Genomic DNA, 15975 nt, shown 5'->3' on the forward strand with positions numbered 1-15975 from the left:
ATTATGACCAAGACCGCGTCGCCCGAACCCGCGCATGCAACCCCCGAGGCCCTCGAGTCCCAACGCGACAATCAGATCGCGTCAGCCTTTCAGGATGATTCCGATCCTCCCTCATCTCCGCTCGAGTCCCTGGGATCCGACGATTTCAGGGACCAACTGACGCCCAACGGTGTTGACTTCATCGGCTTTGGCCCACCTTCACCCGCCGCGCCGGCATCGCCATCATCATCATCTTCGCCATCGCCTGTTCCTCCTACGCCCCCGCCCGCTCCCGCGTCTCCCGATGACGACGACGAGCGTCCCTCGAAACGACGCCGGACAACCGAAGCCACGCCCCCAAACTCGGCAGGAAAGAAGAAACAAATCTCCCCACCGTGGAAGAAAGCTGGCGCCGACGGCCCGACCTCCTACACCGAGAACGGTAGACGCAAGTCTGGCCGCATCAACACCTTGCCTCTCGAATTCCATCCTCCATCGAACAAGCGAACAACACGAGGAGCTCTCAATAGCAGTCCACCTTCCAAGAACAAGTATGCCTCTACAAACGGCCATGCGACCCCGACACCGGCGTCCGCCGGAGCTTCCAAACCTCCCTCGCGAAAGTCTACAGCCGCCAAGCCCGCCCCCCTGAACCTCAAGAAGTCGAACAGAAAGTCCATCTCGAACGAAGCCAAGGCACCTGCGCGATCAACACGCAAACGATCCCCCTCGCCACCATCCCAGCCAACGAGACAATCTACAAGGCCACGGCGTGGCCGTCGCAGCTCGATCGAGGACCTCCCCACCACGACGTCGACGAGCCCCAACCGCACACGAATCAAGCTGCGCGTAACACGGTCAACTGAGCTGCCCATTGTCCATCCCGGACAGGTTCATAAGCGGCTGAAGATCGGTCCTACATTCGAGGAATACTGGGAGAAGGCACAGACGATACATGTGGACGAGGGAGGTATATACCTGCCAGAAGATGGGCCAGCCTACACCGATGAGATGGCCAAGAGGGATGCCCAAATCGTCTTGCGGGTAGAAGCGGCGGTGGAACCTGGCGGAATCCTTTCTCAAGAGCGATGCTCTATCTTCGTACCCGAAGCTGAGGAAGAGCCTCCGCGCCAATGGGCCCGTCGTGACCACATGGTCAAGGCCATGGCGAACTTCCGAAGGCTGATGCTACAAGAGCAGCAGAGACATCGCGCACAGGCCAAGAAGATTGCTGAGGCTTGCCGAGACGCTTGGCTCCGACGCCAACCCAAGTCGGCCGAGGAGCTTGAGGCAGAAGCAAGAGACGTATGGATTGGTCGATACAGGATTGTAGTCAAGAGCATGTCTGGCACATGGGAGAGCGTGCGATTCGAGGTCAACAGACGACGCGTCCAGGAATGGGAGGCCGAGGAGGCGCGCAGAATCAAAGCTGCGCTACAGGACGCTGTTGACCTTTCCGAGCAGAAGCTTCTGGCGCGCCAGGCCCCAGCAGACTCCGATGTATCTGACGAAGACGGTCTTCCCGACGACGACGACAACGAACTCGAGGGCCTTGATAGCGACGCGGAGAACAGCCACGCCTCGTCAGTGGACGCCGATGACGATGATTCCGGTGACGAGGACGACGATGTCATGTCATCATCGGACGAGGACGAAGCGGGCGAGGAGCACACTGGTGACGCTGGTGACGAGAAACTTACTCAAGAACAACTCCGCGCGAAGTATGCCAATCTGCCCGACTTGTCTGCGGAGGAGCCCGCCGAGAAGCTCGTCAACGGGGTGGACTCGGGGGCAGACGTGAAGACAGGACCAACAAGTCCTGCCGAAGACGACACCTCTGATGAATCGGTTGACATGGATGATGATCTTGGATCAACGGATATGGACGATAGCGACGATTTATCCGATGGGGAGCAGGGTTCCGGAGAGGAGAGTGAAGATGAAGAACCTGCTGGCTTGCTTGGCATGCTCTTTGGCAAATCCGATCTGAAGAAGATGAAGGACGACGCACCAGATGACGAAGAGTCCACGAAGAACAATGCACCTGTAGTGGAAACATTTGCTGCACAAGGCGAGGCATCCGCGCTATTCAGGGATGAGGCGGTCGATGACGAAGATGAGGTTTCTTTGATTCAGCACCCCGGCATATTTGTTGATGAGGATGAGATGGATGTCGACAAGACCATGCAGGAGAACGAAGTAGCTCCGGCCACTGAATTTGAAGGAGGCTTACCGACAGAGACTGGCGTGGCAGAACCGGAGGACAAGCCCATCGCGTCTTCACCAAAGGCTGACAAGGAGATGGTTAATGGCGTGGACCCCGCCCCTTCGACGACGAACACCACCGACCCCCCTATTGCCGATCCTGTGAAGGAAGTCGATACTCCACATGGGGACATTGAGATGGAAGACGCGTCGTCAAAACTCGATGCACCAGAAACTGCCATCGCTCCTGATTCAGAGGCTCCATCCAAACACGCGAGCCCTGACACCGACGTCGTTACTGTGCCGCCTAGCCCGGAACAGAGTCATTCGCCCCCGACGTCCGATACTAAGCCTTCCGAAGTAGACACCATGTCTCTGGCAACGCCTGGGGTGAAAGACATTGTCAGCCGCTCGGCAACGCCAGCAACGCCCGCCACACCGCAAGCCACGAAAACGGAAATTCCATTCCTTCTTCGCGGCACCTTGCGCGCGTATCAGCATGACGGATTGGATTGGCTTTCGGGTCTGTACGCCAACAATACTAATGGTATTCTTGCAGATGAGATGGGTCTGGGAAAAACAATCCAAACCATTTCATTGCTGGCCCATCTCGCTTGCCATCATGAGGTGTGGGGACCCCATCTTGTCGTCGTGCCCACGAGTGTCATGCTCAACTGGGAAATGGAGTTCAAGAAGTGGTGCCCTGGCTTCAGGATTCTTTCCTACTACGGAACCATTGAGGAAAGAAAAAGGAAGCGCCAAGGATGGAATAGTGACGATGTTTGGAACGTGTGCATCACTTCCTACCAGCTGGTCCTTCAAGATGTGCAAGTCTTTAAACGTCGGAAGTGGCACTACATGATTCTTGACGAAGCACACAACATCAAGAACTTCAAGTCACAACGTTGGCGCAACCTGCTTGGATTCAACACGCATTCTCGGTTGTTGCTCACGGGCACCCCTTTGCAGAACAACTTGACCGAGTTATGGTCGTTGCTGTTCTTCCTGATGCCCGCCGAGAATGGTGCAGGCGGATTTGCTGACTTGCATGAATTCCAAGACTGGTTTCGCAAACCAGAGTCGCAGATTCTGGAGCAGGGCCGGGATACCATGGACGAGGAGGGCCGCGCCATCATCGCCAAGTTGCACAAAGTACTGCGGCCTTACCTGCTTCGAAGACTCAAGGCGGATGTTGAGAAACAAATGCCTGCGAAGCACGAGCACGTCGAGTTTTGCCGGTTATCCAAGCGGCAGCGCGAATTGTACGATGGATTCTTGGCTCGTAGCGATACGCGCGATACGCTGTCGTCAGGCAACTATCTGTCCATTATCAACTGCCTCATGCAGCTGCGAAAGGTCTGCAATCATCCCGATCTTTTCGTGGACCGGCCCATCATGACATCTTTCCGGATGCAGAAGTCGGTGCCAGCGGAGTACTCGACTACAGAATCGTTCCTTCAGCGGTCACTGCTGAAGGTTGAGCCCATGTCTGTGGTCAGTCTTGGGGTGCTGAACATGATTCCCACGCAGTTCGAGACCATGTCCAACACGATCGCCGAAAGGATCTCACAACTGAGTCTACACAGGGCGTTGATGGAGCTTCGTGAAGCTCAGAACGCCAGAGCCCACCTTGCTCGCACAAATCTTGACCCATCAACCGTCGAGTCAAACATCGTCTATCTCGACAGCTTAGCTAGATGGCGTCGCTTCGAAGAGTTGCAACACAGTGTCTACCTGAACGCTCTTCGCGGCCAGCGTCGACCCATCTATGGCAAGCGTCTGGTTGACTTCCTCACTCTTGGGTTGGACCAGAGGCCGAGAAAACCTCGCCCAAAAGTTCCTACTGAGATTCTCAACTGGTTTGCCGAGGATTCAGACTTCCTTCGGGCAGTCATCCGCACCTCGGATGATCGTGCGGACTCGTTCCAGACCACGATTCAGAAGTTCGCTTGCGTCACTCCCGCTGTCATCAGTCGCGACATGAACGAAGTCATCTTAGGTCGGAAAGCTGCGAATGCATTCACCGACGAGGACTTGAAGCTATCTGCACCAGTTCGATGGGCTCCCTTCATACCCAAGCAGGCTCCCATCGACCCCTGGCACGAAGCCCGTATGCGCCTGAGCATTCAGTTCCCCGATAAGAGGCTGCTCCAATACGACTGTGGAAAACTTCAAGCTTTGGATAAACTGCTGCGTAAGCTTCAAGCGGGCGGTCACCGTGCCCTCATCTTCACACAGATGACCAGAGTATTGGATATCCTCGAGCAGTTCCTCAACATCCATGGCCACAAGTATCTACGTCTAGATGGTGCCACCAAAGTTGAGCAGCGCCAAATTCTTACCGATCGGTTCAACCACGACGAGAGGATTTTGTGCTTCATTCTATCCACCCGTTCTGGTGGTTTGGGAATCAACCTTACCGGCGCTGACACCGTCATCTTCTACGACCAAGACTGGAACCCCGCTATGGACAAGCAATGCCAAGACAGATGCCACCGTATCGGACAAACGCGTGACGTACACATCTACCGACTTGTCAGCGAACATACTATCGAAGCCAATATCCTTCGCAAAGCATCACAAAAGCAAATGCTAGACGATGTCGTTATTCAGGAAGGAAGCTTCACAACAGATTACTTCAATAAGCTCTCCGTCCGCGATGTGCTTGGTGCCGAGGGCAACGACCTGGTCGACGATGCCGCTAATGCCGCCATGGACCGTCTCCTCGGTGGAGTCGACAGCGGTAGCTCACGCAACGCTGGCGAGGAACTTAAGCAGGCCGAAGATCAGGAAGACGTGGAAGCTGCTAAGGCTGCCGAGAAGGAAATTCAAGAGGATGAAGCCGACTTCAACGAAAAGAGCGCCGCACCCTCCGGGGCCTCAAGCACTCGGCAAGGCACGCCCCGCGACGAAGGCCCCAACGAGCAAAACGGACCCGGCCCCTCCGGCCTCGGTCGCTTCTCCGAGTCTGTCGCACCAGATGAAGACATCGAACACAACGCATGGGGCGAGCGTATTTATAATATTGACGACTACATGCTCCGCACGATGGCGGAGCAACTCAAGGGCACGGCATTGGACTTGCCCAAAGATAAGAAGAAGAGCAAGAAGAAGGGTAGAGATACGCGCAAACGGTAGGCGCGCGAACGAAAACCAAGTTTGTTTAAGGGCGTCTGGTGTGACATTGATACTATCATCACATTCGCGTTTTGTGGTTTTCTTGTATTATAACGAAAAAAGGCATTGGGACATAAGATGGTCAGTGTAGACCTAGCATGTACATTGGTACCGGCGTGGATGCGGCATGGAGTTTTGAGGAATGGATGCCCGAGTGCGGGACATAAGACGACGAACAAAATAAGAGAATCTCCAAGCAGGATTATTGCCCTGTGTGATTTCATTGCGGTTCCGCCCGTGGCCAGAGGGATCTACTGAGCTGGCTGTATACCAACTAGGTCGCCATCATTTGATCGGCCAAGGAAGACCAGATGTGCTGCTTAGTATGTCCGATTGCGGCGAACGTTCTGCTCTGAAACTTCCGCCCGGACAGTACTTATCCAAGATACCTCCGTGGAAAGCAGTCTTGTTTCAATATCAAAATCTTCACCTGTCGACTTGCCTTGTCTAACCAACCCGGGGGAAATGGTCACCCACATACCATCCATCTGGGCGTCCCAAGATTCCCCGCTTACCAAGGTCATTGAAGTACTCTCGAATGCCTTTTGGGATTTGGCAAAGGTCCAACCCAAGCGAACAGCTTGCCTTTTCATGGATTCGTCGAGCATTGCAGCTTCTTGGAGGATATCGAGGATCTCCTCACGGAGGCCTTGGGTATGTCTTGTGAGCGGCATCACGTGTTTGCAAACGTAATTGCAAACAGAGTTGATCTTTTCCGACAACGATTGGTTGCATCTCTCCCGTTCACTCCTGGACGAGTTGATGGACTCAAGGATTAATGCTGCTGTCTCGGCTCTCCACCGACAAAACCTTCGGCATGCCTCGATGTCAGAGTCACTACCTTCATTTCTTTCTGTTCAGTGTCAGCAAGAACATTGGGTTGCTCCAGAATTATAGGCATGCTCTGAGTGCAATTAAGTAGCATACCTGGTGTTTGGAAGTGATCAGACAGGCTTTTGAACGCGGACCTTTTCTGTCCGGCCCAGAGCGCCTCGCCAAAAATATCATAGTAGACTATGTCCCAAATAAGAGCCTGAATGATGTAAGACCGCCGTCTGTCGGACTCAATATAGGCAATCGTGATATCTCGCCCCCCGATGAATTTGGACAATGTTCTCCATCCCTTAGAATCCCTGGAGTCTACTGTCCTCTCAACACTGGTTTCTCTTGGCAGCCTGCCACCAAAGTACTGAATTGCAAACCGGCTGATGTTGTACCGGAGCCTCGTCACAGAATCCTTGAGCTCGCTGTCCGTCATATGATAAATGCCTCTTTGTTGCGACGACTTCATTTGGTCGAGGTCGGTGGCTGCTTCCTTCCATTTCTTTCGGACAGCGACAAGAGATGCCTCTGAATCTTTTAATTTGATTTCGGATTCCGCTAGCCGGCGATCTTTCGCCTCCAGCTCGGCCTCAACATCCTTTCGGCGCGAAATCTCTCGGTCGTATTCTTGCTTCGCCACAGTCTCGTGACTGGGTATCTGACTTTCACTTTGGCCAGTGTACGGAGTAGTATTCCTCTTTGGCGTGTGTGGTGGCATCTAATATTTCTTCTCTTAGCATATTGAGCTTCCAGAGCTAGGTTATGCTCCATGCTTTAGGGTGAATTTGATACTTACAGAAGCCGCCCGAATAAGTGTGGGAGGTGCGCCGCCAAACGGCTCAGGAGACTGCTCTTTCCCGACATGAAAGCTTGAAGAACCCTTGGCAGATTTGTGTGAGTTCTGAGGATGGTTCTGAGGTGAGAGGAGATGGCGACTGGCGCTGGGTTTGGGCTGTATCTCAGCTTGGTCCATGCTAACCATCTGAGGTCGTTGAATGCTTCCAACAGGTTCACGTAAAAGATTGCTCGTGTAGAAGATGAAACCACTGTCCAAGAGGCGCCGAAGAATGTGAAGGTCTGAAAAAGCTACAAGCTGCAAAATTCTGGACAACCACTACAGGATGAGGCAGGCTGCATCAGTTGCAGCCTGCACAGTGTCAGCGCCACCTGACTTTGGTCTGCAAGTAGATATACAAGCTGTGCCTCTCAGGTGCCAAGTACCAAATGTCCAGCCTGCTTTCCCGTGAAACATGAACCGTAAGCAGCATGCCCGAAAATACCCGAGCCTTGTCTTTGTATCAGAGAAGTGTACGCGTGATGGATACAGTAATCGTGGGGGCTGGATTACGCGGTTACGCGATTCAGCCTTTGGGCGTTGTCTTTGCTGTAAGAGCGTGGCACAATACAGGCTGTGCGGAGGCTTCCCGTAAATCACTCACATCCTCAGAATATTCCATCCAACCAGTATCAGACAGTCACGAACAGAGAGCGAAGCTATAAAAGATTCACATCATATGCCATGGACAGCAGCTGAAGTGCTGATCCTGGAGGCCGCGAAATGCAATGAGGCTGTGGTCCGTCGAAGCTAGGTCCACATTCTCATATGGGAGTGATCAGAAATGGACAACCTTACATGGGGAAGTAACTGCTCCGGGGAAGGCTTACAGCCAACGTGAATCTTCAAAGGCAACAGAGGCCATCAGTTTGTGGCTCCATCCAACCAGGCTCCATGCAATACACGTTCTCCGCGAAACGCTCTCCTTTGCACCGGCATGGGCTCGATTCTTGATCCTCCTATCAAAATCCAACCTCTTAGAAGCAGTCTCATTCACAAACGAAACAATCATATCTCTGCAAACTAAGGTTTGTCTTTCGTCTTGTCGATGCTATGCTGATTCATAATTGGCAGGCTGGCCTGTGGTTAAGAGTCTGTTGGCTACATCCTGATGTGCCAGCCTGACGCGTGCACCCTTTAGCTTCGTCGCATTGCACAGCCCTTGAACAGGGAGCAAGATGTTCCACGGCGGTAAGTCATCTATCTGCGTTATCTAGACTCCTCATTCAGTAGTGATTCAATAGTCCTCGTGCCAGGCGTAGTTCTGTACTCCCCCCGGAGGCAGCCTTCCAGGGTTCTGAGTACATGTGGCCGGTCTGTCGGGACCGTCTTCAATTATCGTAAAGTGCACCTTCGGCAGCCAACTATGAAGGGGGCTATGGTAGTCGCCAGCCTTGTTGGTAGCCACACCCTGCCCACACACACACACACACACACACACACACACACACACACACACACACCATTCCTTTGCGAGCTGAAGTTCCATGTGTCTCCTGCCTCATGAAGTGCATGTCAATGCTAAAAATGTGCCCTTCTGCCACATCTTCGTCATACAGTGCGACGTCTCATACGCTATCAAAGTTGGACTATTACGAGGTATCGCTTGTTCGCGTCTCAGCAGGATGGCCAGCCAAGAGCACTCCGAGGTCGTTGATATGCCTCGGGTCCCTTCCAGGCGTCCTGTCGATAATCATGGTCCGCGACCCATCCTCAACGACCAGGCTTCCGTACCTGGATATAGGAATGTTCAGAGGCCAATCCACGTACATAAATTACAATTCGTCTGCGCATTTCTTCCTTTGGCCTTTGGACCGCTTACGATCTCAGACATTTACTTTGAGACTTAAGATTCCGACTAGCTCTGTCCTGACAGACTAGGATCGCCACATTCTTACCTGCGTGTTGGCTGGCTCTTCCAGTCTAACGCGGGGTGTCTTTGCTCAACTTTCGGTTTAATTGGTGTATACTTAGCCATGACACAGAAAACTTGTACCCTGGAGCGACCCAGCGTGGAACGCCGCAGTGCAAATCCAGCCCGAAGATCTGTCCGAGATATTATTGGCGACACGCACACTAATTACAACAACGGCAATAGTGGCAGTGATACAGGCATGTTTGGAGATGATAAGAAAGACGACGTTCTTGTCATTGGAATTGACTTCGGGACCACGTAAGACCAACGAAGCTACGAAAGGACCCTGGAGTGTCTGGTTGTTGTCCTACTACTAACTCGCGCAAGATTCTCTGGAGTTGCATGGTCTACTGCAGCAGACTTTGCGAGGAATGAAATTAATCTTGTCACCAGCTGGCCAGGCAGCGAGTGGCAAGAGGCCAAGGCCCCCACGCAGCTATTCTACGAGGATGGCCAAGTCATGTGGGGATACGACATTCCCCTAGATGCAGACCCGGTACGATGGTTCAAGCTCCTTCTGGTGAAAGAAGAAGATTTGCCCAAAGAGCTTCGAAACTCAGAGCCCCTTGTTCACGCACGCAAGTTTGTGGAGGAGACTGAGAAGAAGCCAGTTGAGCTCATTGCCGATTATCTACGGGCTTTGTTTGAGCATACCTTGTATGTTATCCGAAAGGCGCGAGGACCGTCAGTTTTAGACGCTTTACGCTTCCATGTTGTCATCACAGTCCCCGCCATCTGGCAGGATTATGCCAGACGAGACATGGAACAAGCTGCAGAGATGGCTGGGGTCATGGATTCTCGTCCAGCTGGGCAGACAAAACTCACTTTTGCACCGGAGCCGGAAGCAGCAGCTCTCTCAACTCTGTATGAGTTGGGCAGAAACCTGAACAAAGGAGACGTCTTCGTCATATGCGATGCAGGCGGCGGCACCGTGGTACGTATCTAAGTTTATCTTGGTTCTCGCCTATCGAGTCTGGAACATGAAGCTAAACTAGGGAAGGATCTCATTAGTTATGAGGTAACGAATAGCAAGCCTCTTGCTATTGAAGAAGTCGGCGAGGGTACCGGTAAGATACTGTAGCTGCCTAGAAAACCTGTTAGACACTGACCATAACCTTTTTAAGGCGGCCTACACGGCGGCGTCTTCATTGACAAGGCTTTTGAGAAGGCTTGCAGAGACCGGCTTGGGAGAAAGTGGGGTCGACTCAGTCCAGCTGTCATCAAGGAATTCATGAAAAAGGAATGGGAGGTGGCAATCAAGTCCAAGTTCAAGCCTGACGCAAGGCGCAGTAAGAAGGAGTACATCGTGGGATTACCACCAGAGGCCTCCAGAACAACGCCAGAGAGTTTCGACGACCCGAACAGGCAGCCACTGATCAAGAATGGAAGAATTCATTTTCAACAGTGAGTTTCGCCACTTCAAGTATGCATGCAATTCCCTAGAGCTGCACAGCTAATAGTCATACCGCAGATCCCACATCAAGGGAATGTTCGCAGGATCTTTCAATGGAATCGACAAACTAGTCAATGCTCAGATCAGTATGGCTCTCAAGAAGAAATCGAAGGTGACGGTAGGTAGAATATGGCATACCGTATGACTTCAATCGCGCTAACGAAACAGGGCATCATTCTGGTTGGGGGACTTGGCACAAGTCCCTACTTGTACGAACATCTCAAAGACAAGCATTCGACTTCCAATGTCTCAGAGATTTTACAGTCCGGAGGTATCAAGCCGTAAGCCCCTCTTCCTCTTTTCAGGCTCTCACATCAAGAGGCTTATGAGGGAAACAATCCAGCCGAACTGCTATTTGTCGCGGTGCCATCTACAAAGGTTTCCTCGAGAAACCCTCAGGAACTATTGTACCGCCCATTGAGGTCACTTCCACAGTATCTCGTTATAGCTACGGGATTAAATATGTGACCGAATATAACAAAGCGCAGCATCATCCAGAAGACAAAATGTGGGACGGAAGCCAGTGGCGCGCTCGTAACCAGATAAAATGGTACTTGAAAAGGGTCAGTGGGAACAATTTCAGCGCCCTTTCTCCTGGAACTGACTAAGATTCGATTTGTAGGGAGCCGTTGTGCCCAAGAGCCCTGTTCGTTATTCGTTCTACGAGTATATCAAAGACGCGGATGATTTTGACGGCACACTCAACATAACACTATGGGTATGCGAGGAGCTCGATCCGCCAGACCGGGAAGATTTTCGAGTGAATGCCAAATGCAAATTTCAGTTGATTGTCACGACCCCATATTCAGAGCTACCTGATTGCAGGACCGCCGACGGTACCATGGTCAAGAAGCTGGGCTATGAGATTGGAATGATTCCATCGGGGGCGTCTTTGGGCTTTGCAGTATACATGGATGGCAAGGAACTGATGAGTCAGAACACAACTTACACAAGTGTTCGGTTCTAATGGGATGTCAACAACTTTTTGGTCATGTGTGAGGACGCGCGACAGGGGTTTTCTTTACGCTTTTCCTATGCTGAAATATCACCGTTTGTTCTTTTTTCTTTTTTTTTCCGAGCTCGACCTTCACTATGCAGGGAAGCTGTACGTAATTATTTATTTATCCAGCCTTTGTTTCACCTATGGCCCACGTCAAATAGAAATCTGAGCTCCGCAAATGTAAGGTATGGTAACCGCATTGCATTTTGGGGTCAGCGGAAGTTAAAGTACGACATCCAAAGTTGAAGCATATGCCTACCACGGTCTCAACCCTCGATCAACTAGAAGATGGGGCTCGTGGGTTGCGCACCTCGGTTGAGAGCGATTCATAGCCACACGGGCGGTCGAGGCCATCGTGAGATAGTATAAGCCAACCATGGTTCTCAATGAGCACATTCAGAACTATCTAGGGAGAAAAGGACAACCGGACCAAAGCAGTTGTCAAGCTTTTGACACCCAACTTGGCACCGTCCATGTCTTCTGCGTCCCGGGCCACTTCCGTACACTCTCTGGATGATTGAATCGCTCAATTTGGAAAGTGCGCCGGGTGCGAGGAATCAGGGGAACCCGAGAATTGTTTCTTGAACAGTCCATCTCAGTTTATATCAGGTCATGTCTGAACTCAAATGCCGCATATTTCCATATCTAGAAAGTTCCGGCAAAATCCCGAACGGAAAGAGATGATCATCTCGTCTGCCAGACTGTGGAGGACCCTCGAAGTCACCCCGGCGCAGTAACCTTCCCCGCCCTGAAGTCCGGACGTGACGATTCCCGACCAGCACGCTTCAAGAAACATCAGACCAGAAAGTTGAACCAACTCTGGGGCTTCTCAAATCAGAGCAAAGGGACCCTTGAGCAGTATGAACAAGACGTGACAAATGCGAGTCCGAGTACATGAGTCACTCGGACTCCCAACCCCTCGGCCGACCACGGTGGGCGAACCACTTCCAGGCTCGTGAAGAGACGCATACTGTCGTGGTGAGCATCGACAGACCAAACATCGAGTGAAGTGTGTCACGTCTCGCCAATCGGATTGGCGTTACCGAGCTGACCACCAAGTGCCCTTGCACTGGACTCTGACACCCTTCAAGCCAAGCAAACGCCATCCATCCGACGAACCGACTGGAGCCATCCGCTGGCCTGGCCACCCTCTACGATGATGACAGATTCAGTCATTCATGCAGCCATCGGTACAAGCTTAACCTTTCTCCCCTCTTACTCTCACCTTCAGCCACCCCCGTCCTGGCATCAGATTGGTGACAGGACCTTAGCCGCGCTCAGGCACGGACCCCGGCCGTCAGAGGCGAGACTTGACATTTGACACGGCATTTGTCAACGAGATGGACCATCCACCGCACTCGGATAGGACAGATGCAGACAGTGACAGATGATTGGCAGCTTGTCTGCGCGGCTGTTTGCATGGAAAGACAATAACCGAGGTGCTCATCGAGTTCTCCTCCCCCCTCTCACGTGCACCATTCTCTCTCGACGTGCGCACGCGCAATGACACTGACTGCCGCACTAGCGCCCTCCCGCCATCGACAACCTGCGTTTGTGAGAAGTATGTTCGAGCTGCCCTCTTAGGAGCTAGGGGCAGCAAGGCGCATGTACGGACGGAACACCCCGAGTAGTAGCTCGGTATTTAGCGTTCCCGCACCAGCTTTGGGGGTTCCTGCAGGAGAGAAGTCAACGCATCTGCGCCACGAACCAGACCAAAAGACTGACGAACTGGTTGGTAAAGTCTGTCGATCTGTCTATACGCAGGTCATCTGGGTGGCGTTCTAGAGGCTATCGGATCGCGGGGAGCAGGCATCAACATCCAACACAAATATCTGGATGTTGGTTGCAACCGCATCAACATCCTAGCAGGTGTCAAGCTTCCCCAACCTGTCCCGGCAACGTCTCGGGACTAACCTCCCGCGGGCGATTTACAAATAGCGGAAGCCAGTATCTTGACAGATTGGTGCCATCCGAAATGCAGATGTTGCGGTACCAGCTTCAGTTCTTGGGATCGTTGGTCCATCATGAACGCACACGCCGCACCAAGTGAACACCAAGAAAGCTTATGACCCCCAAAAATAGAAGGGATAACCCTTCTGGGAAAAGTAGGGGCCAGGCGGCTCTCACCCAGACCACAAAGCTTATTGAAGAGTGTGGTTCATCATGTTGGGAGAAATTTGACGTTTCCCATTCAAGGTCCGTGGCTTGCTGTTTTGTTTCGTCTGATGGCCGCCAAGCTATGATTCCCAATGTCAATGACCGAGCCGCGCACCGCACGGCACGCGTTTCAAGGGAGATGGGCACCGGTTCTCGGCCGCAGAGCCACACACACAACCTCCCAAGCCGGAACACGAACCCGGGAGATGTCGAGCTGCAGCAGTTTGAGGCGAAGATTCTGACATTTTGTTCCTGCGATGGCGACTCTGACTGTTCGAGGTACACGGCTTTGCGCCGCAGCTACACTGCACGTGGGTGCGACGAATCGTACGGTGTCTGGTGTCTCTTACCGTCGTGAGGTATTGGAAGCAGCTCGGATGAAGGAAGCTGCGTCAAATCATGTAGGCCGCGGGAAGCAGACTCATTCGCGGCGTTCGCGGCAGAGTCGAAGAAGTCGTATAATAAGGACATGAAGTTCTGGTCTCAATCAGTCTTTCTTCCTCCCATCTCATCAGCATCTACAGCTTCTTACCTTCCAAAGCACCTTCTAGATACCAAAGCATTCGCTTCAACAATACTCGAAAAGCCTTCGCTTAACAACACAACAAACAAATCACAATGCATTTCACCAACGTCTTCGTCCAGGCTCTCATTGCCGGCACTGCCATCGCTGCTCCCGCTTCCCTCGTCAGCAAACGTCAACTCCAGACCATCCAGGGTGCTCTTACCAACGTCCAGGACTCTCTTGGCAACCTTGACACCGCCGTCAAGGTAAGCATCATCATCGTCTGTTGTGTTCATCCAGACTAACAGTCTCTAGGCACTCTCCGCCTCTGACCCCAACTCTGCCGCCAACCTCCTCGACGCCTCCAACAAGGTCCAGACTAGCTTGAAGCAGGGTACCCAACAAATCCAGGGCGCCCAGGAGCTCTCCCTTACCGATGCCCTCACTCTTCAGCAGTCCGCTGGCGGCCTGACCACCGCCGTCCAGACCGCCGTCACCGACCTGACCAACAAGAAGCCTGAGCTTGACAAGCTCGGTGCCACCTCTGTCGCCGTTGACCAGCTCAAGCAGCAGAAGGCTGTTGCCGGTGACTTCAGCACCGCCGTTGTCTCCAAGGTCCCCGCCATCGGACAGAGCATCGCCCAGCAGTCCGTTGACCAGATCAACCAGTCCCTCGACGGTGGTATCCAGGCCCTGTCTGCTGGTGGTGCTCAGCAGGGTGGTGCCGGCGGCGCTGCTGCTCCCGCTGCCCCTGCCGCCCCCGCCGCCCCCGCTGCTGGCAACGAGGCTGCTACCAACAACGCCGACTTCAAGACCGAGGTCATGCCCCAGTAAGCGAGACGTCTGGTTGATGGGTGGTAGTTCAGAATTTTCATTGTTAGCGGTCAGACGACTATATGAGAACGTCCAGTGTTAGCGTATTTTTGTTTTCTATCATAGGTAGTTGATGGCAAGTCAGCTGAGCTGCCGGAGCAGCTGTGCTGCAGCCTGTATGAGTATAAGAGGCATTTGAACCTATCCAGCTTTTCCCATCAAGTGCGTGATTTTTTAATTGATTGTGTTTGTCTGAGTAGTTTCGCGATTGACATGTTTGACTTTGGGTCATAAGACCGCAAATATGAAGTTGGCTCTTTAGAAGGATTCGAAGCATGATGGTTCTGTCCTCAAACTTCTTTTAATCGTCTTGAAAACTTTGACATGCTGTGAATAGAGATGGATAAGGAGGTGAAATTTGAAGTCTTGCGTCGACTCGGGCTCACGCCCCTACTACCGAGCCTGTTCTTCCATACAGATCAATGTCTGATCCTTCTGAGTCACGCAGCATCATGCTGTATTGTTGTGAGTCGTTTGTTTCGCTAATCGATCCTTTCCGTCCTCTCATGTTCCGGAATCGGTTCATATCGAAGATGATTTCGGCTACTAAGACGGTGGAAGTCCCTGGCATGTGCTGAAGTGGGGTAGGGCGCCTACCTAGCTAGAAACCACGCGTACGTAAGCAGTGCGCATACATATTTAACGCCCACGCGCGTATGCAGATTAGCAGCGTTCTTCTTAGAAATCAACATCTTGCAGCGGTCCTTTTACCGCGCCCTGCATTTTGTTCCTACACACAACCACCCCCCATTTCAATGGTGATTTCGCCCGGACTTGGATTACCCGCTCGCAACAGGTTATACAGCCTCTTGCTGGGATCGAGGAGTAATAACGTCGTCAATTGTGTAGCCTAGCGGGTTAGAGCGTACGATCTCTTTATTGAGATCGAAAGCTTTTGCGTTCAAATCCGACTTTTTGCTTCTTTTTTTTGGGTTGTGCGTACGAAGCCCTACGCAAGCCCTCCACGCCGTGCCCTCGTCGCCAGGCCTGCCTCGCCGCCGCCGCCGCCGCTGCTGCCGCCGCCGCCGCTGCTGCCGTTGCCGCCGCTGCTGCC

At 52.6% G+C, this 15975-nt stretch overlaps 5 protein-coding genes across 5 annotated transcripts in view; 3 read left to right on the forward strand and 2 right to left on the reverse strand.

Annotated features, from left to right (window-relative positions):
- Positions 1-3: 3 nt before the first annotated feature.
- On the forward strand, positions 4-5322 carry GCG54_00010670 (Helicase SWR1; the record flags this gene model as incomplete). Its single annotated transcript, XM_045410589.1, has 1 exon — positions 4-5322. The coding sequence occupies one exon, from the start codon at positions 4-6 to the stop codon at positions 5320-5322; it is 5319 nt and encodes a 1772-aa protein (XP_045258157.1).
- Positions 5323-5681: 359 nt separating this feature from the next.
- GCG54_00010671 (uncharacterized protein) lies at positions 5682-7156 on the reverse strand (the record flags this gene model as incomplete). Its single annotated transcript, XM_045410590.1, has 3 exons — positions 5682-6214; positions 6289-6901; positions 6980-7156. The coding sequence occupies 3 exons, from the start codon at positions 7154-7156 to the stop codon at positions 5682-5684; spliced, it is 1323 nt and encodes a 440-aa protein (XP_045258158.1).
- A 1838-nt stretch (positions 7157-8994) lies between these two features.
- On the forward strand, positions 8995-11353 carry GCG54_00010672 (uncharacterized protein; the record flags this gene model as incomplete). The annotated part of the gene is made up of 8 exons (XM_045410591.1): positions 8995-9191; positions 9261-9867; positions 9934-10000; positions 10058-10337; positions 10405-10504; positions 10555-10667; positions 10730-10949; positions 11009-11353. 8 exons carry the CDS (start codon positions 8995-8997, stop codon positions 11351-11353), a joined length of 1929 nt encoding a protein of 642 aa, XP_045258159.1.
- Positions 11354-14161: 2808 nt separating this feature from the next.
- GCG54_00010673 (uncharacterized protein) lies at positions 14162-14882 on the forward strand (the record flags this gene model as incomplete). Its single annotated transcript, XM_045410592.1, has 2 exons — positions 14162-14314; positions 14364-14882. 2 exons carry the CDS (start codon positions 14162-14164, stop codon positions 14880-14882), a joined length of 672 nt encoding a protein of 223 aa, XP_045258160.1.
- Positions 14883-15303: 421 nt separating this feature from the next.
- GCG54_00010674 (Vegetative incompatibility protein HET-E-1) overlaps positions 15304-15975 on the reverse strand; it is a gene marked incomplete at both ends in the record, with an annotated part of 3017 nt that continues 2345 nt past the window's right edge. The window contains one exon of the mRNA XM_045410593.1: positions 15304-15495. Coding sequence (XP_045258161.1) covers positions 15304-15495 — 192 coding nt within the window. The remainder of the gene's footprint in view (positions 15496-15975) is intronic.

Source organism: Colletotrichum gloeosporioides (genome assembly GCF_011800055.1).
Source record: "Colletotrichum gloeosporioides strain Lc1 chromosome Unknown consensus_89, whole genome shotgun sequence".
NCBI classification, from domain to species: Eukaryota; Fungi; Ascomycota; class Sordariomycetes; order Glomerellales; family Glomerellaceae; genus Colletotrichum; species Colletotrichum gloeosporioides.